General features: G+C 37.9%; 1 protein-coding gene across 4 annotated transcripts in view; it reads right to left on the reverse strand.

Annotated features, from left to right (window-relative positions):
- Positions 1-27,505, reverse strand: part of LOC150084525 (protein king tubby 1-like) — a 310,610-nt gene that overhangs the window by 19,584 nt on the left and 263,521 nt on the right. For all 4 annotated transcript variants that reach the window (XM_090375283.1, XM_090375284.1, XM_090375282.1 and 1 more), the window contains 3 exons: positions 12,207-12,460; positions 8,171-8,410; positions 4,657-4,769 (listed from right to left, as the gene is read on the reverse strand). In XM_090375283.1, the coding sequence (XP_090231409.1) occupies positions 4,657-4,769; positions 8,171-8,410; positions 12,207-12,460 (607 nt within the window). The remainder of the gene's footprint in view (positions 1-4,656; positions 4,770-8,170; positions 8,411-12,206; positions 12,461-27,505) is intronic.

Here is a 27,505-nt window from a genome sequence, read left to right on the forward strand (position 1 = left end):
CATAACCTTACTCTGGTGAACCCACATATGTCCATTTATGCCAATTCTTTGCAGTACTCAAACACAAGTAAACTTATCTCCATTGCAGTGATCCACGTGGAAATTCTATAAGGCAAACTGGCATAAATTTTCCTCTCTAATCCAGTCTCAGCCCATAGATAGTGTCAACGATCATATTACTGGTGGAATCAGGAATGCACACATGCCAAACAGACAAAAAATTAAGGCCAATTTCCGCCACAAAAGAAGAAAAGCAAAGAAAGATGCCTTTGCTTCCACCATAAACAAGGATACTGACAGCAGACTCGTCTGGAAGAAAATTCAAGCACTTAATGGTAAATTTGTGCAGTCTCCAGCCTCAATCCTGAACTGGAAAGGGCAACAATTGTCTGATCCAAAAGAAATAGCTGAGTCTTTCGCCAGTATATCAGCAGTGTCCACATACAGTCAAACTTTCCAAAAAAATTAAGGCATCTGCAGAACAACATAAAATAAATTTTAATACTAAGGCATCTCAGCCATTCACGTTAAAGGAACTTTTTGAGTCTCTAAACAAAACATCAAGTACTGCTGCCGGCCCGGATGGAGTATGTTAAATAATAAAGCAATAAGTTCCCTACTGAGATTCTACAATTGCATTTATTTAGAAAATACTTATCCACACTCATGGCGTCATTCAATTGTACTAGCCTTTCCGAAGCCAGGTAAGGATCATACCAGGCCGATATCGCCGACTAGCTGTTTAGGCAAAGTCTTAGAAAAAATGGTGCACAGGCGGTTAACTTGGCTTCTGGAAACAGAAATCAGTATGGTTTTCGGAAAAACCACTCAACCTTAGATGTGATGATTAAAGCAGAAACAAATATCCGCAATGCTTTCATCAAGAGACAACATCTGGTTATGGTCAATCTCGATATTGAGGGGGCAGTTACCACAATTTATACATTATAGGAATGCTATATCCAAATCATTTGAACAAGAGGCGGGTGTACCGCAGGGTTCCATCCTGAGTGCAACACTATTCACACCAAAACAGTTGAATCATACATGTTTGTCGATGACCTGATTATCTCTTGCCAGTCACAAACCATGATTTCCATTGAAAGGCAACTTCAAATGTCCGGAATGGCTATTCATTAGCAGAAAATTACATCCAGATCCTGAAATATATTTAAAAAACAATCGGATCCCAATACCAACAATTTTCGTTTATTGGGTTTATATCTAGACAGTAAACTTAATTTTTCCAATCACATAGCCTACCTTAGAACGGCCTGTCAAAAGAAATTAAACATCTTAAGAGCTGGGGTGCTGATAGACACTCCCTCACACATCTTTATAAAAGTTTTATCCGGTCCCGCTTAGATTACAGGTCACCTGTCTATGACTCTGCAAGAAACAATTCCTTGCTACGTCTAAATACTGTTCAACATAGTGCCTTCAGGACGTCTCCAGTCCATTGACGCAAATGAACCGCCATTACACCTTAGACGAAAATCCTTACTATGTAGCTATGCTGCAAAAATAAAAAGTATTCCATCTCATCCTTGCTGGGAATACCTGTTTAACCCTCAGTATGAAATGCTATATCGTAATAAACCTAATGAAAACCACCCTGCAGGTATTAGATTGCAAGAACTGATGCTCAGTTGGAATATTAACTTCCAGTAGATCCTTCTGAACATCTCTGAGATGGAGAAAAGGCTCCCTGCCAAACAACAACTTCCAGCAGCTGCATAAAGCCCACGCCTTAGAAAATGCAGAGAAATTTCACATATATACAGGCGGCTCCAAAACAGATGAAGCTGTAGGTGCTGCAGCAATTTCTTCTGCTTTTTCAATAGCTGTGTCTCTTCCTACAGATTGCAGTATCTATACCACAGAACTCTAGATAATATAACCAAACAGCAAATCAAAAAAGCTCTTATATACACCGACTCCTTAAGTGCCGTCACTGCCATTCAATCTACTTCTTCCTCCCACCATCCCATTTTGAAACAGATACGGTCTCAATTATACCAATATCAAACATCCAAACAGTTGGTTACCTTCTGTAATGAAAGTGCTGATCGTGCTGCTAACCATCCTACAAATAGATCACTCCATCATCTGAAAGTCCCACACATTGATTATAAATCCACTATTAAAACAGCATGTAGGCGTCAATGGACTAACCTGTGGCAAACACAAGTGAATAATAAACTGTTTCAGATTAAAAAAGAACCTCAGTTGTGGACTTCTAGTTTCAGGAAAAGCAGACGTGAAGAAGTGATTTTGGCAAGACTCCATATTGGACACACACATACAACTCATTTGTTCTTGTTTATGGGAGAAAACCCACCTCAATGTTCATTCTGTCAGACTCAGCTAACAATCAAACATATCCTAATAGAATGCCCTAATTATTCGAGTAACCGGAAATCCACTTTTTATTCTGCATCCAATCTGCTGGAACCTTTAAATTTACTACACATACTGGGAAATAATGCAAATTTTGAAGCACTGTTTAGATACTTCAAGATCATAAATGTATATAATGGCCTCTGACAACAATTATATTAATAACTCAGTCATAAGTTAATAATGAAAAGGCCCAGGAGGCCCTTGTGCCAAAAAACCCAAAACAATCATATGGATACTGTTGGTAAGGGTATGTGACTTTTTTTTTCTGGACACAATACAGTTCCATTGTATGATAATATTAGTTTAATGTTTTTTCCCTGGAGGCAGGGATCTACATATGTCAGCATAAGAAGAGGCCCTGGGTGCCTGCTGAGCATTTTTCTCCTTTGCTTAAAAGTCCAGAAGAATCTTTAATTTAATTCATTCTTGATCCAAAAAGTGAAAAGACTACAATCCGGATTGCTATGGACTAGAAAATAAAGGCATATAGATATGGTATGTCCCATGTACAAAAAAAAAAAATTCAGATGAATCATCCTCAGGTAAACCTAAATAATGGAATTGCAGATGGCTTACAGGAAACATTTTTGTTATACCATACACAGAGGAGTTGCTATTCTTGTTGACATACGATCCAATTGGGGATCTGCTTCCGCAATAGACTTATCCATATGCTCGCTATTCTGCCCAAATACAACATATTGATGATGTAAACACAGAAATCACCAGTGGAATATAGATTGTTTAATTGCTTTTAAAAGACTGAAAGTGAAATGGGTCATCTGCAAAAGAATACAGGCATTAAACAGATCTTCCAATAGTGCTGCAGGTCCAGATGGAGTTCATTACATTATGCCAAAGCATTTACTTGGAGAAGACTTGAGAACCCTATTAATTTTTTATAATCGGATCTTCTCTGAAAATGCCTATCGTTCATTATTGCCTTACCAAAACCAGGAAAAAAAATCGATCAACCCTATATGTGCTCATTAAAGCAGAGTCTCATATCTGCAATTGCATTCTTTTCAAGTCCGATACAAACTCCCGCAGTGAGCAACATGAGATGCCCCAAAAACTGTTAAAACTTATATGTATGCAGATGACCTTGCCATAACCAAAATAGAATCTTGGACTACTATTAGACCACAAATGAAATTTACCAAGACAACTGCACCTGTTGCTCCTTGGACATAGATGTCTGTCTCTCAAGATACACACTTTCTTCAGTGGGGAAAAAATATTATACCTCCCTGCCTGTAAAATTTATACAGATGGTTCCAAAACCCACTGCAGTGCTCATCTGAACAGACACAATTTGGTCTTAGTAGCCCTTGTGTCGTTAAACCAAATAAGAACAGCATAAGAAAATGTTTCCCCGTGTATATGAGAACACTAGTAGCAAATCTAAAATTGAGAAAGGAGTTTGACAAGGAGCAGTATCCCTATTTGTCTGAAACGTAAAATAATGAAGGAATTCACAAAGATTGCTCTTGAACCCCTTAGTATTCAAAGGCTTTTGATTATGTATGGCATAAAGGTGTTCTTAATGACATAATTTTGAGAAACCTTGCTTGCCCTGCCCAATCATCTGCAGTGGGGAAAAGAAATTTTCATTTTTAGGAGATTACTCTGGCATAAAGCACATTACAAATCCAGCCTACCATGGAATATTGTTCTCACATCTGGGGTGGTGCCACCAGGCTTCTAGATTCTATTCAAAAGAGGGCAATTAGGTTAATTAATGTCTCAGATACTTGCATGAGTAATCTTACTTATTCTCGGCAGATGGAACTATTTCAGAGATTCTTGAATAAATGTGTAAGAGTATGCACTTCCATCATTTGGGTTGTCACTATTGCAACAACAGGGTACCTGGAATTGTGGGTTCTTTCCTTGGCAATAATATATCTATGTAAATTAAGCAGATGCTGTTACATCTCATGGGAAGGTAGGTGAAAACCAAAAGCAGCCAGGCCACATCATGGTGGCTCACTCTACCCATCTGAGAGAAAATTTTCATATTGACTTGGATATCTGTTATAAAGATAATAATAACATGAGAACTACATCCTAAATATTCTCATCACAGTACTCCAACAAGTTAGGTAATGAACAAAAAAAAGAAAACAATGATTGTATATCACTTACAGTAATGTTCATTACCAAATTCTTTTCTTGGGGGGGGGGGTGATGATTTTAGGTGGCATTGAAAACTTTTAGTGCAACAATTAAACTAGTTGAGATTCTGCTTACCTGAGTTTACCAACAAATGAATCTCCATTTCTTGAGAGGTCTGTTGGATCTATGGTAATTAGATAGTTGGATGTAGCACTCTTCTTTCTCTTTCTTGCAGCCAACAGGAAGGTCTAAAATACAGAAGAAAGATTTTGAGACACATCATTTACAATCAAAAACTGACCAGACTTGCTAATACAGCATCAGCCAAAAAAAAATTTTCTCATTTCACCCATTCAGATGCTTCTATCTATGTCTTTCTTAAAATGAGACCACACCATTGCAAATTCATCCAGTAAGTATACTCTTGCTATCTTCATTGATTTTTGAAGGAGCTGCTCCAGACAGTTATTTCTTCTATTTCGAAGTGTCATGATTGCCCCAGTGGATTTTAGGATGTAAAAATTATCAAATATGCCAATGACCTTTTTGATTGGACGGTACAGAACAAGCTTAAGATTAGTGCTACAAAATCTAATATGATGAAGTTGAATGTTAACAGACTGCCATTAGTGAAAATAAATGACTTCTGCATGTCACGAACTTAATGATAAAAATCTGATTTTCTTAAGTACATCATACACCAACTGGGAACTTTGAGGGCATAACGTTACAGATTGATGTTAAAAAAGAACAATCTTGTTGCGGGGAGAGTAGTACAGCCAGGCTGGTGAAAAAAATTATTCCCTTCTTATTAATAAGAAGCGAAATTGTTGGTTTTCTAGTGTATGCACCAGCACAGGACCCCCTGGGGGGGGTCTTACCATTTGTACCCAATTCAGCTGCCGGGTTAAGTGTAGAAGTTAGTAGTCATGTATCTACTTGTAAGGAAGTTGTTACAATATTTTTTTAAGTTTAGTTAGTAATTATATATAAAATCTATCTCTTTCAAGTAACCGGAAATCCACTTTTTATTCTGCATCCAATCTGCTGGAACCTTTAAATTTACTACACATACTGGGAAATAATGCAAATTTTGAAGCACTGTTTAGATACTTGAAGATCATAAATGTATATAATGGCTTCTGACAACAATTATATTAATAACTCAGTCATTACAATATTTTTCTAAGTTTAGTTAGTAATTATATATGAAATCTATTTAAAAGACCTAATGTCTCTGTTGCATTAATTACATTTAATTTTTTTCCAGATTTGTCCTGTAGGGTCTGATATAACAAGGCTCAATCTCCGTGGACTTTTCTCATTGAATGTAGTGCATGCTAGCAAAAACCACTAATGTACTAGAGAGAACCATTGCCATTAAAAAAAATTCCTCAAAGGACAGATGAGATAAAGACCTTTTACATGATATATTGGATAGGATATAAAAATTTTCATTATGGGGGGGGGGGGGATGGACTTGGTTAACAATTTTATGCCACATCATATATAATAAAGTTACTGAGATTATTTTAAGCTGAATTCTCATCCCCAGATGTGTGATCAGTTTTAGAGTATCTGCAAAGAAGAATAGGTTGGCATTATGAATGGTGACAAAATAAAAATTTATTACTTCTGCTGGAAGGTTTGTTATTTGGTTTTTAGGAGCATTAGCAACTAAGGCCATATTGCTCCGGGATATGCAGTGGTCATTCCCTGACCTTTCCGTATTTGGTGGTGACAGGGTCTAATCAAGAAGCATGTGCTACGGAGGTGCATAAATGACAATAGCAATAATTGATATTAGTAGAGGCAACCAAAAAAACCCTCACCTTGCAGGTGCCTACTCTACAACAAGATTACTCCCCGAGTGTAGTACCACACGGTTGGAGCAGTGTCTATTGATTATCACTCAACCATACATCTTCCATGTGCAACAGTATCAAAACTACTTTTGGCCACATCATAGTATCCAATCAAATTGGTGAGATAAGACCTCTGTTTAATGATCCTGCAGTGACTCCATTATTTTCCCAGGAACAAGTTTAACTAACAGGTCTTTGATTACTCAGCTATACATTGCAGAAAATAACTTCTAGTGTTAATATCCTATCAAAAAGGCAAAGGTTGAATTTGGAAGTGTCTGCATTTCTGTGCAAGGGGTACAATTTTTTCAGCCTGGTCTGTACTTGTTAACAGTAGCCACTGGCAGAGGTGAAAGTGATTCTTGGAATGAGAAGCAGGATATTTCAGATATGGGGAGTACAATGTGTGTAAGGAGGGATTGTGCTATAGGCCTAATGACTGGAATTTGTAGGTTGGTCACTCACACACTAGCAAGGCTTTTGTGGACGATTGATTTCTACATCAGCATGTTCGGGAGGCAACTAGAGGGAATAATACTCTTGATCTGATTATCAGTAGTGATTGTGCAGATAAAGGAACCACTAGGTGGCAGTGAGCTGAACTCAAATAGTTCACTACCATCAGGGGTAAAGGGAAGGGTTTTTGCTTTCGTAAAAGTGACTATGATGGTCTGAGACAGTATTTAAATTCTATACAGTGGGACCAATGGGAAACTTTCAAAGAACTTATCTTGGAAGCTACTAGGCCTAAATGGATGTCAGGTGAAGGCAGATTACAATAAATCTTTGTAAACTCTAGAAGGAAGGGGATGAATCAGATTGGTCCACGTAATGTTGATGATCCTATTCAGGTAGCTAACGAACTAAATGAATATTTTGCATCGATATTCAGCGAGGGGAATGCCAGAGGTGTTTTCAACTCTGACAATAAGTTGATGAAAGGCACCTGGGGAGGATCATCTAGACAAGACTTCAATTATAGCTCAAACACAGCATGGGTTTGTTAAGGGAAAGTCTTGATTGGATACTATGATGCAGGGAATAACTTTGATATCATATATTTGGAGACAAATTGGTAATCAATGGACACTGCTCAGGGTTCAATCCATTATTGTTTTCTGTATTTATAAATGATATTTCAAGTTTGCAGGGTTGTTAAGGACGCTATGCTGCTTCAAATGAAGTTTTACACTGACAAGGACCTGGGGGTAATTGAATTGTGCAGGCGGGCTGCAAGAGTAGCTCATGGTGTCTTGTCAGGGATAAGGAGGTGATTATTCCCTTGTATAAGGGTGAGGTGTATAAAGCCTTGAATGGTTTGAGCATGCTCAATGCTGATGGGATTCTTCCTTGAGGGTGGAAATTGATAGCCTAAATAAATTTAAGGCTCAGCTGAACAGGTATTTCAAACAAACGGAGGGGTGAAATGGAAGTGGTTTTTTTTTTTTTTGGCTGATGTTGCATCATATGCTAAATTACATTATTGGATGGACCTGGGTTTTATTTATGGGACTAAATTATCACTATCAAAGTTAACACAGTTTATTCATGGCTGGCGCCTCCTTAGCCAGGTGGGAAGGAGCAGCAGTGCGTAGCACACGCTTCTTGATTAGACCGGGGTTCGAGCCCGTCACCACCAAATACGGAGGATGCGGAAAGGTCAGGGAATGACCACCGCATATCCTGGAGCAATATGGCCTTAGTTGCTAATGCTCCTAAAAAAAAATATTCATGGCTCATCTTGTGATAAAGCAGCCTAATATTGAAAAAAAAAAAGTACATACCTTTTTCCCATCATCCCTCTCAAGATGTAAAAAGTAGGTGGGATACAATCCTCTATCAACTCCTTTTTTATCCCTTGTAATTCTACAGTGTACTGTTAAACCTTGAGGGCATGGCTCAGCAACAAAAGAAGGTAAGCTTTCAAGCATTTCTTCTAATTCCCCAAGTCCTTTATCTGTGGAGTTATCATTCTTTTCATCATCATCATCTGTACATAACATTTCAGGTATTTCATCATTGTCCTATGAAACAAAATAACACTGTTTTATATGTAAAAATTAAAAGAATTTATCAGAAACCTACCTTTGTAATATTGGATTCATTTATTATTGCCAAAACATTACTTTAAATAATGTACAGTTCTACATACACTGATAAATTTATATTTTAAATAATCTGTAAGAATTCCAGCTATTAGACACCCTGAAAAAAAAGTGCCATTTTAGTGAGAAATGGTGTACATTTCCATGCATTCTATCACCTTTGGTCCACATATTGTAGATAAATTCCAAAACCAGTACAGTACTGTATTGCTATATGAGAAGGCTAACCAGATCTGAAGTTTAACATTGACAAACGCAAAGTACTGCATATGGGTAGCAATAACCAACTGTGTGGTACTACAGACAGGCTGCCAGGGTAATTATCCCGTTATACAAGGCATTTGGATCTGGTTGTGTGATCCAGGTCGCTGGCAGTTCTTAGGAGACAATGCAGATATCACCCATCTTCATTTGCCTCCTAATCCAATGGGGCATATGGATGTAGCTCTACACAGGTGACCAGTTAGTTGATGTGTGTATATATATATTTCCTTCCTTGAGGAGTTGACCAAAGTACTACACCATGTTTTGCTTAGAAGAAATCATCCTATTCACAGGCTTTAACCTTTAGCACTTTGTACGTATTACTTTATTTTAATGTAAACATTTCAGCTGTGTTCACTGTACTGGAAATAAGTTTACATATGTTAAAGATATTCCCTAGAAGTCTTTGGAATAACTTGATATTGTAGTCTTATTTGGTTAATGAATTCAGAGTAAGCATAAAAATTAAGTCCTTCAGAAGTTTTAGCTAGGGTGTGGATCAAATCTATCTACAGCAGGAGTGGCCTCCAGTTGATGCTAATTCATTATAGGAGCTCATAAATGAAAAATTTGAGGGTGGACAAAATAATAGAAATACCTGATATGAAAGTGGTAGTTGTTTTGTTCAGGGAGTACTGTTAAGAGGTGATATAAAAACTCTGAATTCCAAAGAGATCAAATTGTTCATACACATTTAGCAAAAGCATCAGTGACTAAAACTTATTTGTTAATATATCCAGAGCAATTTGTCAGGTACTGAAAAAAACTTCATAACACAGCTAGTCTTGATTATTGTAAATGTGTCATATTTTTAGATGAATTTATCATTTACTTTTCATCCTAGTCCATCTCATTATGAGAATTCAACTGAGGCTAAGTATGTCCACCTCCTGTGGGTCAGAAAAGGCCCAACCCTCTGGATATACAAGCAATAATATAATCACTTCCATATCTGACATGTTTCTTTTGGATTACTGCTACTCCATATGCAGCAGTAACATACTGTCATTACAGTTTCAAAAAAGAGGAACACTTACCCAGAGAGGCTTTTAACAACCGAACTCTCAGGGACTCCATTTATTACTGATCAACAGTATCAAAATTATTTTTTGTGACCACATCATAGTATCCAATCAAATTGGTCAGACAAGACTTCCCCTTAACAGGTCTATAATTATTTGTGTCACGCTTTGTGAATTGGGGGTACATTTCCAGTCCATGGGAACCTCCCCTGAAGCCTTGTTCAATATAACTGGATAGATTCCATCTGCATATTTTTATGTTTAACTAAAGGGTTATTGCTTTCGTAAAGGCGACTACCTAGTAGCTTCCAAGATAAGTTCTTGGAAGCTACTAGGCTTTACATACCAACTAAGAAATATTGTTCAAGGTTTAGGCCTAAGTGGATGTCAGATGAACTAATGAGACATATGGCAAAGAAGAAAAATGCATGGGATACAAAGAAAAACAGCAAAGAGTTCTTTACTTATGTAAACTCTAGAAGGGAGGGGATGAATCAGATTGGTCAACTGTTGATGATCCTGCTCAGGTAGCTAACAAACTGAATGAATATTTTGCATCGACATTCACACGTGAGGGGAATGCCAGAGGTGTATTCAACTCTGGCAGTAAGCTAGAGAAGCTTGTAATAACTGAGAGTAAAGTGGAGGAGAAATTGTTGAAGACAAACACAAGAAAGGCACCTGGGGTGGATGGGATCTATCCAGTCATATTAAAGGAGGCAGCAAAGGAAGTAAGCAAACTCTTAGCCATAATTATGAGAGCTTCCATGGACTGGAGATGTGCAAATGTGACCCCCAATTCACAAAGGAGGACACAAGTAATTATAGACCTGTTCCTGGAAAATTAATGGAGGCACTGGTTAAAGAAGCACTGCATTATCATCTAGACAAGACTTCAGTTATAGCTCAGAGACAGCATGGTTTTGTTAAGGGGAAGTCTTGCCTGACCAATTTGATTGGATACTTGGATCTTAGAAAGGCTTTTGATACTGCTGCTATGGATAAAGGGGTGGTTGAGGGGGAGAAGACAGAGAGTGGTAATCAATGGACACTGCTCATCGTGGAGTCCCTTATTGTTTTCTGTATTTATAAATGATATTGATGATGGTATATCAAGCTTAATGTCCAAGTTTGCAGACGATACGAAGGTTGGCAGGGTTGTCAAGGACACTATGCTACTGCAACAGGATCTGCAAAGGTTGAGCAGATGGGCTGAGAGGTGGCAAATGAAGTTTAACATTGACAAATGTTAAGTACTACACATGGGAAACAGCAACCCCAGAGCAACGTATCAACTCTGTGGGTGGTTGTGCAGGCAGGGATAAGGAGGTAGAGATGCTGGAACGAGTACAGAGAAGTGGAACAAAGGGGTGCTCTTACGAAGAAAGGCTTAAGTTTTGCAAATTACAGTGTCTGGAGACTAGGCACTGGCGAGGTGGTTTGAGCATGCTCAATGCTGATGGGATTCTTCCTCTTGCTCAGAATAATCACCTGAGAGGGCATGAATTCAGATGTAGGATAGACGTGAGGAAATTTGCCTTTAGCCAGCAGGTGGTTGGTTGCTGGAATAGACTTCCATCCCTTGTCGTGGAAGTTGATAGCCTAAATAAGTTTAAGGCTCAGCTGGACAGGTATTTCGAACGAACAGAGAGGTGAAGTGGAAGTGGTTATTTTTTTGGCTGATGCTGCATCAAATGCCTCTACTAATGCTAACTTCAACAAACTTCTGTCCACCTCATATATGAAGATAAATGCAAAATACTCATTTGGTTCTTCAGCTATCTGATTCATCCACTTCCTTTTATAGTTTACATAAGTAAAGAACTCTTTGTTGTTTTTCTTTGCGTTCTTGTGATTTGATTACATCTGCCACCTGATAACTTATATGCATCCATTTAAAATTCACTGTTTTTAACATCATCAATGGGTCCCACCATATAGAACTTAAAACATCTCAGTACACTGCCATTCCTTTATCTGCATGAATAATCAAATCAGGAGTAATAACTCCTTTGGGTTGTTGCTCTACTCATCAGAGTCTAGGCCTGTAACATACTCAACATTGCACTCATATTATATCGTGTGACACCATGTCTCCCTTTGATGTCTTGATCAGCACTTCAAATTCATCAACTATACATCCACCTGTTCTTACTCTTATTTAACCCTAACACAGCCCACATATTTACTTTTTCCATGATGCCTCTCTAGGCTGCTGATTACAATAGAAGCATTGATTTGATTTGGTAGTTGTTGGCGCATCGGCTTCTGTGGCCATATTGCACCTCCCAAGGTTTATGCAGTACTTTGATCCCAATAGAAACAGTGCAAGGGCTTTGTACTGTGGGTACCATGTATGTTTCTATTTGTTAAGCAATACACATAGTATTCTGAATGACTTAAACATTTTTTTTTATAAAATAACTTACTATTAAAGTACGAGTAGTCAGATTGCTGTTTATTTCATTTTCATCTATTGCGCTTGTACCTTTTCGTTGATGTTTGGTCTGGTGATCATTATTTGCAATAACTGTGGCAGCAGAACTAATAGTTGTAACTGATGAGCTGGTAGTAGTGGGAACAGGCATTATTGACGTGGCACTGAAGGGCAAACTCTCTTCGTCTTCTTGGTCAAATCGAATTTGGGATGACAAGTTTAACTGCTGGAGCTTTTGTTCCAAGTCTAAATAAAAAAGAGAATAAATTTCTATCAGTTATGTTCAAGCAAATTTAGAAATCAATCTTGGGGTGCAGTGCATATATTAAATTTACACACTGGCCACAGGATAGGTTGAGTAGTGGCACTAAGTTACTGTGTCCAGTACTTTCTAAATAAATGAGAATATGACACATAGTAAAAGTGCTATACACTTCCAAATGATAAATAATCCAAAAAAAAAAAAAAGTGGCATTCCAACAATCAATCACCGTCCTTTGTGTGTGTGGGCTGAGGAAGAATCCAATCAGTGCTCAATTACCCTACCCTGAATGTAGCACCACCACCACACAATTGATATGTTAATCTGGGATTAATGCTACTCATATGCATTTGTCAAACTTAGATATACCTTCATTAATAACAGAAAACATTGAACTCTGGGTTATTCCACTTAATTCTGTAGTCTCTTATATGCTATCAATTTGGTCAGACAAACCGATAACCTGTATGAATTTTGGTTAGTATTAAAACCTATATTACTTAGTACCGTGCTTGGGTTGGAGACTGAGAAGGCTAAAGAAGATATTTGTTGACATTAGACTTGAACTTCTGTAGATTGTAATTTTCAGGAAATATGTTCCAGAAGACAGTGGAGAGACTCTCTTAGCAATGAGTCATTTACTAACCTAATTGCTCTCGCCTGACAGCAATTTTGGGGGGCACCACCCCAAATGTGGGAACAATATTCCATTTTAGGGCAGATTGGAAGAAAAGTAATGCCGAGAGTGATATCATCTTGCCTAGCAATTGGAATATCAACAAAGATAGGAGCAGAAGAATCCCCTTTGCCATTTAAGAATTGGTAGTAGATTGAACAGGGCAATGTGCTATTAATGACCTTTTTGCTATCATCAGCAAAAAGGTTATTAATATACAAGGAGAACACCAGCATTAGTTGAGAGCCATTACCCTTAGTAAACAGTTGGAAGCTTGATGAGAAAAACTTTGTCAAGAGCAACTGCTTGTGTTGGTTTTTTTAGGAGCATTAGCAACTAAGGCCATATTGCTCCAGGATATGCGGTGGTCATGGGCTCGAACCCCGCTCTATGCACTGCTGCTCCTTCCCACCTGGCTATGGAGGCACCCCCCCATAAATGGGTAACATAAGCCAAAATTTCACCAGTAGATCAACACTTATGGAATCCATACTGGCGGTTAATTGATTTCTCCATTACCTAAGAAAGGGTAGAAGCACCGTGAAAAATAATTAACAAATTTAATTCTCGCTTACAATTATATGTTAGGAAGGTGACTAAGAGAGAACTAGAAAAACATTTAAATAGGGGCCACATTTGGAAATTCACTGGGAGGCCCTGGGATTTGTCGCCCTTTTTAAGAACTGGCTGGATATGAGCAAATTTTCAAGCAGAAGGAAAAATACCATCAGGACCTAGAGCCTTTTGACGGGAGGTGTATTAATGGGATCCTTGGCTGAAGTGACAATAAAACCATCTGGTTTAGACAGAGGTGGGGGCAAGAAGCAGATTTCTAGTTTGGACTGATTAATAACTGCTTTTCAATTGTTGCGAACTATGGTGAAGAATTGGAAACAAGCCAATTACAGTATGCAACATTCTTCTCTTGAACAGCCTTAGCACATTTATTGGAAAACCAAGGTTTAGATAAAGGATGAGATTTTAAGGTGGCGTGTGGAATTCCATTCCTACAAGAATAATTTCACTGACATGATCTGAGGTGCCTAAAGGACCACTCACTTCAAAGGGTTGTATGTCGGAAAAAAAATGTAATTGTAGGGCTACCACCACAAATCATCGCCTTCCCCCCCCCCCCCCCGCTTAACAATCAACACATTTTACTCCTTATATCTGGGTGAAATTTCCACGAAGGTTCGGATACGCGCACACAAATCATAAGTTGCCGCATAGTAATGTAAAAAAAAAAAAAAAAAGGTAAAGTGAAGCTTCCTCAACAATTCATGCTGAGGGAAATGGACCATAATCTGCCACGCTGGTCCAGTGCGGGTTGGCAGTCAGGGGCTTGAACCCCGGTCTGCTCAAAGAGCGTGTGCTACTGCTCCTGGCCACTCGGCTACATGACGCTGGAATTTACACTGATTATTGCAAACACGTAAAGAAAATAATGGAGTAGATTAAAATCATAGTTTTAACCAATTCGATCGGTCTGCCAAAAACACGCCGTCTTACCCTGTGAAATCAAAGCAGTGTACGGCTAGAACGTTGCATGTGTCGTTCTCCATATGAAACTATACAAAAATACTTTAACGATGTACTAGGTGGTTTAAATCCTAATAGAATAATGAAATGTGGCGAAGGCAAAGAAAGCACGCAAAAGTTCAATGAAATTTACCGTAACGGCATTTGTATTGTTGCTCAGTGGGTGTTATCGATCAGGAGTAGAAATTGAATCCCATGGGAGGGGGTAACTTGACCTTTCTTCTTTAGAATCACTAGTGGATAAATTTTTTTTTTCTTAATAGGCAAAGGAAGCCCACACGAGAAGCACGGCAAACTTCCAATATGACTCTGTTCGTGATTCTAAAGAAAAAAGGTCAGGTTACCATCTCCCGTGGGATTCAACTTATACTCCTGACCGATAACAATACAAATTCCGTTACGACTAAGTACTTTTACCGGTAAATTTCATCGAAATTTTGCAGGCTTTCTTTACCTTGGCCGGAAATGTTAAAAAACACTCCTCGAAGCATAAGGCAATATGAAAAGAATAGTTAGCTCTTTTCCTCAATAAATTTGTCGTTGGTAGGAGCATCCAGTGCTCCTACCAACGACAATTTCATTTAATTTTACTTTAAATAAGCGCGCTGACAAAACCAATCTGGACGAAAAACGCCGTGTACTTTACTCCATCTAGTTTCATAGGGGCGCTAGCAGCAGAATCGACCCCTGTGCGCGATTTGTTGGTATGCCCTCTCCTATTAACTAAAAAATACTTTCTTTTTTAAAAAGAAACAATGTATGAGAGCCCCTGAAGGATAGAATCAAATATATTAGCCACGTTTTGCACTATAATAATATAAATCGTATATTTGCGGCAGGCCCTGTGGCTCCATATAGATTACGTAGTACCGTATTATGTATATAAAGTGCTTAGCATCATAATACACAGCCATTTCTGAATAAACAGAAATTTTTAAGGTGGCATCGTTTTAGGTTATATCTCATATTGTGAATACCTTCACAACGAGTTGCCATGATATTGCACTACTTCGAATAAGTAACGCTTCACCTAAGGAGAAGACTAATGTTACTTATTCTCAGATAGGTACCACCACCCAGACAGCACTGTTTCAGGGCTATTTATGTATGTATGTGAATATCTACTCGAATATCCACTTGTCCCTATTAGACTTAGAAAAGCAAAAAGGTAGAGGGAAAGTAATAGTAGGAGTGGAAGAGGAAAAGAAACGGTGTAGAAGAATGAAAGGGACAATAACTCCTTCAACTCACACCACTCATAAACTCCTCGAATAGGCAACGCTTCCCCAGTGGAGAAGGCTGTTGTTACCTATTCTTGGAAACTCCGGACATCATCAAGCTCCCCCTGGCGGCACCGTTTCAGGGCTATTTTGTATGTATGTGAATATCTACTCGGATATCCACTTGTCCCTATTAGACTTAGAAAAGCAAAAACGTAGAGGGAAAGTAATAGTAGGAGTGGAAGAGGAAAAGAAACGGTGTAGAAGAATGAAAGGGAGTGGAAGAGGAAAAGAAACGGTGTAGAAGAATGAAAGGGACAATAACTCCTTCTACTCACACCACTCAAAAACTAGGCAACGCTTCCCCAGTGGAGAGTTACCTATTCTTGGAAACTTCGGACATCATCAGGCTCCCCCTGGCGGCACCGTTTCAGGGCTATTTGGCCCTTCTTCAGTGAGTGGGTAGGTACCCAAGTGATGCAATGATGGCAAAAACAGTTATGAAGTATAACTCCACAATATGAGAGATGCCTGATGGTGTATGATGTATTTAGACTAAGGCACATTTAGGGCTAGAGCCTCAAGCTGCGGACAAATTTAGACTATGTATATAAAGTGCTTAGCATCATAATACACAGCCATTTCTGAATAAACAGAAATTTTTAAGGTGGCATCGTTTTAGGTTATATCTCATATTGTGAATACCTTCACAACGAGTTGCCATGATATTGCACTACTTCGAATAAGTAACGCTTCACCTAAGGAGAAGGCTAATATTACTTATTCTCAGATAGGTACCACCACCCAGACAGTCTAAATACATCATACACCATCAGGCATCTCTCATATTGTGGAGTTATACTTCATAACTGTTTTTGCCATCATTGCATCACTTGGGTACCTACCCACTCACTGACGAAGGGCCAAATAGCCCTGAAACAGTGCTGTCTGGGTGGTGGTACCTATCTGAGAATAAGTAACACTAGTCTTCTCCTTAGGTGAAGCGTTACTTATTCGAAGTAGCGCAATATCATGGCAACTCGTTGTGAAGGCATTCACAATATGAGATATAACCTAAAACGATGCCACCTTAAAAATTTTCTGTTTATTCAGAAATGGCTGTGTATTATGATGCTAAGCACTTTATATACATAGTCTAAATTTGTCCGCAGCTTGAGGCTCTAGCCCTAAATGCGCCTTAGTAGTACCGTATTGTAATTAGTCATATGGAAGCTTATGCTGCACCAACCAAAAACAAATTCCTAGTTACCCCATACTCACCAGATGTGAGCCCCTCGTACTGCCAATTAAATTGTAGTTCAACGACCATTTCTGGAAAAGGACATGATCTAGCCAAGTAGGGTGTGCGCGTTAGGTGCACAGATGGCCGTCTGTGAGAGTTTGAGGAGTCAGGTAGATGCCCTTTAAGGAAATAAAATGGGGGTCGTCAACGCCAGAGCTCACCCTTTTGCATCAGGCAACAATCTTCATGGCAGAATGCACTGGTCCCACAGGAGCTAGTTATTGTGGGTGGCTCAATTGTCAGGGAACCAGTGTATGTCTGCCAGGAGCAAAAGTAGATATCATCTTTTAAGGGCATCAAGAGTATCACATCTGTAGACTAACTTAACAAGTACAGGTCAATATATAAAAAAAAAAGTCGCGAGTTAGGATTAAATTTGAAGGTGTCGCAGAGCTCATGGGGAGTAGAATTTTTCTCAATTTAGTCAGGACGAGATGCGGCCGCACATGGCGCAAAATTTGGTTAATTTATTTGATTCTATCCTTCAGGGGTTCTCATACATTTTTTTTTAAATAAAAAAGTAAGTATTTTTCAGTTAATAGGGACTTGTGGGAGGAGGATTCACAGAAGCTTAAGGCAGAGGTGAAAGTGATTGTGGTCCTACTTCCTGGGGATTTCAAAAACACCAATGCTAGGAAAATAGATAAATCTGAAGTGATGGTCAAATTGCTCAACTACATCCGTGTTGAATTATTTAACAGGCAACAACTTTCAGACTGGCTGACATTAACGTTCCTAAAAATCGTGAGGAGTCGATAGACGATGCGCAGTTTGGATTCAGGAAAGGACTGGGTACAAGAGAACAACAGATTGTTGCCCATCTTTGTTTTATTGACTGAAAAGGACATCCGAATAATCAAAGACCTCTACAGGAACCAAACAGCATCTGTTCTAGTTGATGATATAAAACATTGAACGTGGAGTGAAGCAAGGATGTGTACTCTTCCCCCTTCCTGTTCAACATTTACTCGAACGTCATCTTCAAGAGAGAATTAGATGGAAGGAATGTCTGTCAACGGTAGAGAGATTAACAACCTACACTGTGCTTTGCAGAACTTACAGATACTCATCAATATCAACAAGACTAAGCTTATGGGGCAATGCCAACGCCTCCCCTCATGTTAAACGGAAGGCTGTTGGCTCAATGACAAAAACGAACTGGATATGGAAATAAAAGCAACGATTGAAATGGACAGGCAGTATTTTCTTAAAATAAAACCTGGATCTCCACCTTATGCTGAGATGGTGCTGAGACATGGACACTAAAAACATTTGAAATGTGAACATATAGAAGAATGCTAAAAGGTATCATGGGCAAAGTGCGTTAGTTGTCTGACGGCACCAGGGGTTCCCCGTCATCTCCGCTTTGTGCACTCTGTGATGACCAGAGATTTAAAAAGTGTGTGGGGGAGTGGAAGGATGTATACCGTTGGTACCCAGTAGATTTTTTGTACTCTGGCAGGCCCTGCCACCTAGATTCCAGTGGCAAGGGCCTATGTGAAAAAAAAATAATAAACTGGGGAGTTAGAATATAAAAGACCAAGAGAGGTTTTGCATAAACTTCTCCTTATCAGGTGTATCTTGGACACCTGATAAGGAACAACACACAGAGGCAGATTTAACGGCGGGCGCGCGCCCTGGGTCCCGACTTCTGAAGGGCCCACGCAAAACCCCAACAAATTAGTTCAAAACTATGTGATTATTATTAATAGTACATAATATTTTTTATTTATTTTAAAAAATGATTAACGTGTATTTTTATTTTCCCCTGCGCCCGGGGTCTCAACCGACCTTAATGCGCTCCTCACAACACATACGCAATTTACCAGAGACATTATTATTAGCCATACGGTACAAGGCAAAAAAAAAAAAAAAAAAAACTTTCTGAGTTACCCTGAGAGAGAAAGGGGAATCACAAAGAAACAGAAGAATGATGATATCCAGCTCATTTACCGTGGTGGTCGCCGACCTTCGTTAGGAGATGGCACACAGAAAAGAATATGGGCCAGTAAATCAGAATATCTTCTAATGAGGGATGGTCAGTCGCATGCTAGAATACTTTTGTGGATTGATTGGATGATTGTTTTTTACAGCATGTTCGAGAGGCAACCACAGTGAGTATTCATACATTACGATTCTGCAAATAAAGGAACCCCTTGGTAGCAGTGCTCACAGCGTACCGATGTGGAATTTATAAAGATGTAACTACCAGTGGAGGTAAACGGAAGGGCAGGGATTTCAATATAGTGGGGGCCAACTGACGAAGTAATGGTAGAGAAGAAAAATGCATATAAAGTATCAGATGACACAGAAGCTTATATCTACCATAAGCTAGTTTGCAATCAAGGCATAAAGGAAAGGCTTCTTTATTTATCTGATATAAAGTTTTGAGAAACATTAATCATAGAACGTGCATAGTTTTATTGTAAAACGCTGAATGTCAACTGCGCAGCTCATTCAATATTTATTTCTTAGAAATAAAATAACTGTTGTAATCTTTCTTTTTTTAACCAAACGATTCAATATCTAAAGCCACCTAGTAAGCTCCACACCATCCCGGAATGAAAAACAGCTGCACGTTCGATGTGGGCGTTCTCCCGTTACAGTTTTATAAGGTTAAAATTTGACACGTGATCAATCACTGTTATGAGTAACCTGAAATGTACTCAGCTCTATTCTTCCTGGAGGACCAGAGATTCCATTCTTTGGAATCTCATAATAATTGTTTTGCCCAATTCAGTACGTAGAGTAAATGAGATTTCTGTATGATTCGAAGAAAAGTATTTACGCCTTTCTTTTGATCCAAGACGATCTTTGTGAATATGCGAAACTTCTTTAAATTAATAACAAAAACAAGCTTCCAATGGGAGAATGCTAAATTCTAACACATATTAATTTTAAAGGACGTTCCGTATTATTTAATTTAGTGGGCTTTTAGTACAAGGAATGGAGCGTGAAAAAAAAAAATGTTGCTGGGTATTCAGAATTATACGATCAGCATTCTGTCATACAGGAATAGAATTTTTTAGGTACTTTTAAATGTTTAAGTTTGTTAAATTGATACCAACGGTAATAGTTGGAAGCAGCACAAAATTATACTTGAATGTGTAATTAAATACTACCACGTTTCTGATGATATTAGAAATAGAGTAGTATTAATTATACGCATCGTGTGGTGTATTTTAACTAATTGGACTAGGCTTATTGGGTGTAAGTGTGCCTATACGTCACACGATTAGTGCTGTTGGAAACGAATCCCTCCTTTCTCAAGCAGAATCTGCAGCCACTCATCCTGGAAATTGGAGGTAATAACTGTTGGGATTAGTGTATCTGATTGTTGTTGCATAGCGGTAATTTGTTTAAGTTACTTTAAAGGATGAAAGCAATTAGATTTTACCTAGGAAAATGAATGAAAAAGTCGTTTTTAAAAACAATTTTTAGAATTGAAAATCAGGAATACAGAATATACTAGGGTTAGTCATAAAATTCTGAAAACGGAGTATTTATTTTTTTTTATTTTGCAATATATTTCACCCAAAAATTCAATACAGTTCAGTCCTTTGAAAAAAAAAATTCAGGTTACTCACCAAGCTGCCACATCAGCTTTTGGTTCTTTGTCATCTTTAAAACGAAGATTACACAATTTTGTAATCAAATAATAGTCATTTAGGGCCAAACTTGGCTATACCGCAGAGGGTTTTTATGTATTATAAATTTTGCAATATGGAATTGAGATACAAAACGCGATTACCCAACTTTGGCATAATATTCCCATGTTCTGGATTTAGCTGAAAGATAATTGATTAAATCCTTTTGTGGCCTAGAAAATTTAGGTTAACACTTTTCTAGCTCATAGTTGGAAATCCCTTTGTGCTTCCATTGCATGATTTATAATTTGAATTTGGGATAAAAATCTACCTGGATTTAAGACACTAATTATTTTTTTTTTTACTTCAGAGATACCAGACCTTGGATCTGTAAAATATTTTATACAAAAGAGAGATTAAAAGTAAAGCTTCTGATATAGCAATATAGGGCGGCGAAACCTTACCAGTCACAAATATTACTTAAGATAATGGGTCATTCGCTAGGGATTAAATTTAGACAAGGTCACAAGAGAGTGGGGTAAACAAAGAAATGACTAGTAGCAGAAGGTGTGCGCTTCAACTCGGAGCACACGGGAATAAACAATAATAACAGGTAGCAGCGGCTGTTAGTGAGTACGTGTGAATAATTATGGCTCTGAAAGAACAATACAGCAAAGGACTGAGTTTGTCGGGACATTCCTTTGATCGGTAACATCTGGAGACGAGTCGGGTAGTAAACACTTGCAAATGCTCCGATGAGATTTAAGACTGGCTGTCGGTGATAAGTGAAACAGAAAGATGGCAGCAAACTTCAAAGCAGCATAGGACCTGTGAAAGGAATAGTGATATTAAAATGGGGGGATGGACATAGCATGGGAAACTCACACTAGCGAATAGTCGGGATGTAAATTTAAATATTGAAGTACGAGTGGTTAAATTTCTGAGCGAAGGTGGGCCAACACAAAAGGGCGGTACGTAATTTAGATGAACAAAAAGTGAGTGAAAGGGGAGAGACACAGGACAGTTGAGGTTTTTGTCGTGTTACGAAATATGAGTTAGTCAAGACACTGAGTTGAGTTTTTGTCGGTGTTAGTGGGAAAATGAGTTAATAAGTTGTGTAGGGTTAGATGAGTCCTGTTCAGTCAGTTGGGAAGATCTGGAGTAGTGAAGGGTTAGATAAGTGTAAGTACAGGCAGAGGAGTTTCATGATAGGAGAGAACAGTCGAGTAGTCTGTCATCGGAAGGCAAGGGTAGTGGCCCGTATGCAAACGAGTGAAGTGTATGGAGAAATAAACCTAGTCCGTAATAGGAAATGGTGAAAGTGGCCAGCGTGAAAATAAGTAGTGTAAGAAGAGGAATAACCCTAGTCCATCATCTGAAGGCAATGGTAAAGGCAAAGATACGTGAGCTAAGAAGGTAAAGTTGTACCGAGTCCGCCAGAATAGCTGAACCGAAGGCTAACTCATAAATTCCTAAGAGACACAGTGATGCCATTCCCAGACAAGGAGCAATCTGATTCGTAAAATTAAGTAAGTGACTAGTTATAAGGTATTCTCACTTACTTATAAAGGACTGTAGGAACTCTAATATCAGATTAGTAGAAATTTAGAAAGATGTTAATGTAAGGTTGTACAAAGGTATACATAAATATAGAGATAAGTCAGATGATAGTTTTGAGTAATGTATAATTAGACATGTGTAGGAAGGAAATTGGATATTAGTTATTGTCTAACATGTATGTATGATATATTTTGGAAGGGAAGGACAGAGAAAGAAAAAGAACTTCTGAATGTAGCTAACCCTTTTGGACAAGCATTAGTCCAGAAATTTATGTTAAATGTACGATTCATCTTGATTAGAGAAAATTTGTGATATCATATTCCCCAAGACAAAAAGGGGCATTAATTAAATCAGAAGTTAAGAGTGAAATTCCTAAATCAATTTATAAGGTAAGAATTTGATTTACATAGTTTGTATATAAAGGGTGTTAACTAAACCTCTTAATATTTATTGTTCATGTGTGTAGAAAGAAAGAAATAACCCTTCTAGTGCAAAACCAATGTACTTAATTGTGTAAATAAACTATGTTATGTTATAAATTAACTTGTGCTTTTGTCATTCTTGAACATTCAGCCTTTCCGAAGGGAATTATACGTAATTGAGAAGTTCCCTTGAATCTGGAAGTCAGGTGTGTAAGTGGGGGTATAAGAAAAAAAGAGGTCTATATAAAGAATATTATCATCAACAGAATAAAAAGTAAAGACCAATTTTATCTTTTTTTTTTGTCAAAAATTAGATTATTGCTGAACGATATTCATTCTTCTTCCACTTACCGACATAAAAAAATAACTTTTAGAAACTGCATGAAACATTAAGATATAAAAAACCTATTGTTTCATATACTCTGTTCTCAGTGCTTTTTGACCACCTCTCGTAGAATTCTTTATATTGAGTAGTAGAAGGGAAAATGGAGATTATAATAATCAAGAGATGAAAGCATCTGTATAAAACTTTAAATAAACTCGTAGTTTATAGATGATTTCAGTTATCCCAATGCAGAAAAAAAGCAAGTGCATTGTGTGAAGTTATAAATATCCATGCTGTCTAGCGTGAACAAAACAATTGTTTCGTGACGGTTAGCAACATGAGGACCTAAAAGTTTCTAGACGGCTTAATATGCTCTCAACGTTCAGGCTACTCTGTCTGGCCTTGTTAGAGCTTGGAGATGAAAGGATTTCTCACTGAAAAAGAGCGCTTCGTTTCCAGATCATATCAGTAACCCCATGTCTCAGCTTCTTTAAACTAAAACCGTATAGGATATAATGCTATTTGGAGGCGAGTAAATAACAGTGAAACAAGTAAGCTTGTCTGACTGTGACCAAATGGCAAATAAATATACCCTAGCGGCACGACTCCATACTACCATTCGGGTTGCCATGGTGAGGGACTACAGAAAATGTTTTTCCTTACGAAGCGATTGCAGCCAATGACACAATATGGTGGTGACTGTGTGTATTAAGAAATAAATAGTATGGCTGACAGTGGAATTAATATAGGACTATATTTTAGAAATTTGAAATTTAAATTCAGATTTATTTCACAACCTAAAGGAATAAAATTTTTAAGCCACTGGCTGAAAATTCGATAGCAAGAGTGAATTATCACAATCTTACTATTGAAAAGAGTGGTAATGAAATATATTTCCCTGCAATTTAATTTTAAAGATTACGCATTTTCAAAAAAAGTTAACTGATGTTTTCTCGGAAAAGAGTGTTTCTGAATCGTTTTCTAATGCTGATTTCAAAAATCAGGGCAGAATTTGTGCACTGAAATAATAACAAAATTGCTTTCACGAGAATTTTATATTTAAATATGTGGTAAAAAGTCCACTGAACATTCACCTCTAATTTCGAAAACTGATCTTTCTTTTTTTTTTTTTGCAGATCATTCCACTTGACAGTCCCTCTTCAGCATTCAGAAATAGTCGGCCATCACGTTGACATTCCACTTTCCCTGGTCTCTCATCCTGTTCTTCACTAACACTTCATAGGAGAGTTTTTGGTGTCTACCAGTGGTTTATGATCCAGGCAACAAACTGCCTTTCTTTGGCCAGACCTTGACATCTCGGTGTTTACTCCTTCCCAACCAAATCATGGGAATGGCATAGCTTTTTTTTTTTTTTTTACCATAATCTCAATGCATAGTTTCGGAAAACTTTGTGTAACCTATTGTTTACCTTGGTCACCGAGTTTCACTGCAAAATAAGCACAATAAAAATTCCCTGTATTAACTCCTAACTTTGTACGTTGAATAATACAACATAAGTGATTGGTAAAAAACTGAATTAAGAAGCTATTGGTTTACAAGATCAAACTATACAGAGTGTTAAATAGCTATTCTTTTGAGTTAGATGTATCGAAATTGAGAAGTGAACATTAAATAAAACAAATCTGGTGCTTCACTGACAATACTTTCCTTGCCAGTAAAAACAAATTTAGCAGTACTCACGGCCGGATTGCGTGAAATATAACTATAAGAAGGAACTGGAATCCTGTCACAGTAATGTGACCAATATGGAGTATCAGTCCCATCTGGCGGAAGGCTGAGAATGGTTCTGAATTCACTGAATTTTACACATTAAACCGATGCAATCGATTTGCATAATGGTGGCCCTCATACAATAAGAAAGAAACGTTAGCATATACAGGCAAGTATATAGTGTTTGAAAATTAAGTCTGATTTCTTCCGTTCGTATAGTTTATTTCACTCCATCCTTAAAGGTTTGGGAGTGAGATAAATAGAGCGATATGTGTATATTCCCTAATACAAGCATCCGTGTGTGCGAATTATAGGTGCAGGGTAGTTTCGGAGATAAGAACGTAACCTGAAGTACGACACGGGGGCCACCCGTTCCGACTTTTCAAGGAGCGAAGGGTGTGACCAAAATGTGTCAAATCAGAGAGATGGCAATTAAATGCATTTTTGAAAAAAACGCCAGTTTCTCTAATGCTGAGAAAACTTTATAGTACATATTTTAAGAACACTTGGAGATATACTATTTGGACTCGAACTTTACTTGGTATCTTCCGGGGGTTAAAAAAAATCAAAGGTGGCAACATACGTAGTGGTTGCTAGGATAACAGGTTTACGTACATTGTTGAGCATCCTGTTGATTTTAAACATGTTTGTGACTCCTAACTCTGCGATGATACTTTGTTTTCTAAATCTGTGGAAAGAGTTAAAATAACAAGTAGGATGCGTAACAGTTTAATTCTCCAGTTCCGTCCAGAAAAGAGGATCAGATTTTTTATAACCTACAAAAATCTCTCGTTACCCGAATAGCCGCAAAACGCCAGGAAACAACTTCTTCAACGCACAGATTTCTTGATGGCAAGTTTTATAAATACAGTATTGTGGAATGGTTATAAAATTCTATTAAATATTTCAGAAGACTCGTGTTTAAACGAATATCATAGGTCTAATAATAACAAAGGTTTCTTTTCGTGGATGGAAAATAACCCATTCTACTTGTTATTTTTAAATTAATATTGAAGTATGATACAAAAAAAAAGCAGTGTTCATTAACATTTTGTGTAGTTGTGACCCATTTACTTCTAATTAGACACTTCTGAATTCGTTTGTATCGCTTGTTTAACGATTTTTATCGTTGATAGTTTACAGTTACGTTAAACTCTGGCCATTCTGATCTTTTTTAGCCAACCTCTTGTTATGTACAATAACCTCTTTTACATCCATGAATATTCCAGTCCTTAATCATTGAAAATCTTAAGTTCAATACGTAGATTCTTGGGTTCGGTTGTTTAAAAGAAACTAAGTCTTTTGGACGGGTTTAAATTCATGCAGAACGAAAGGAAGAACTTATATTTCCGTCTCGGGTTGCCTACTTACAGTCCTAGTGAAAAGATCATTTCGAGAAAATACTTGTAACAGGAAAATTGCTCTTAAACCTTTTTCCAAAGAATGCTAATGGAATATAAGAATATAGTGCAGTTTATATATTTAAAAAAAAATCCTTCCTTCTCGAATTTCAGCAACTTCCAAACGGTATGGAAGGCAAGAGATTGTAGCCACTGTGCTAGCTTTAAGGACTACATAAAAAGTAAGTTTCAGTTAAGCTCTATTCGACAAGAATAAAGTACATGCTTAGGATGTCGCATAGGTTTTCGACTCCTAAGTCTGCGATAATACTATGTTTTCTACGATATTTACAATCAAGCTTCACGCATATATTCACAAAGTGAAAAAGAAAACTAGCAACTTAAGCATTGTTTTATATAATGAAATAGTCATCATTTTGTCTCTGGCGAATTTCATTGATTCTAAGAATTACAATAGGGGAAAAACAACAGAACTAAAGTTTAACCACTTGGCGTTCCCTAATCCTCTCCCTCCTGCGGCCCTGGACCCCACGGTAGTTCATAGGTATTATTTTGGCGATCCTCAGTATGGACTTCTGGCTATATAGCTAGGCTATGAATCACAAATTTCTCTGACTCCATATTAATTTATGGTTTCCGGTTGGCTCCCACTGGTGTCGGAATAGTCTCGACCAACTCATTAAAACTTCCTTGCTTGTTTAAACCTGAATTAGCTTCCTCAGTTCAGATCTCGTGGTTCTAGTGATATCCTATGCAGCTTGGCTGTATTGCTAATGGGTGGTGGGAGTGTTTCTTGGGTTGGGAAAGGGGCCTCACCCGAGGCAAAACACCCCCGATATGTCTGAATTGTAGTCATACTCATAGTGAGAGGGTGTTACAAGTGAAAATGAATGTTGAATGAACGTCCCACATGTTTAATGTTCCCTCCAAATATATGTTAAAAAAAATTAATAACAATGGGGGCTAAGATGTGTATCTCTTAGAGTGAATGGCCATGTAAAAAAAAAAAAAGGTGTGCTGTCCATATTCTGTTGCCATGTCTCGTCTGGGTACAAGGGAGATTGCTGGGTGAATGGGGGAGGATGTGTCTGTTATTGTCTGCATGTAGTTATGATAAGTGTGTGACGTATTCAAAATGGACAGATAGCGGGGGAAACCTACTCAGATAACCCCGCCCCACTGTTCATAGCATGTCGACACTGGCTTCAGCTAGTCTGGCCAGTGTGGAAATTTTACCAATTGTCTCATAGCTACACCCCAATACGTTACCCTGACCTTATAACTATATCCTCACCACCTTCACCT

This window comes from Mastigoproctus giganteus, chromosome 6 (genome assembly GCF_048544385.1).
Source record: "Mastigoproctus giganteus isolate SK-2022 chromosome 6, ASM4854438v1, whole genome shotgun sequence".
NCBI lineage: Eukaryota > Metazoa > Arthropoda > Arachnida > Uropygi > Thelyphonidae > Mastigoproctus > Mastigoproctus giganteus.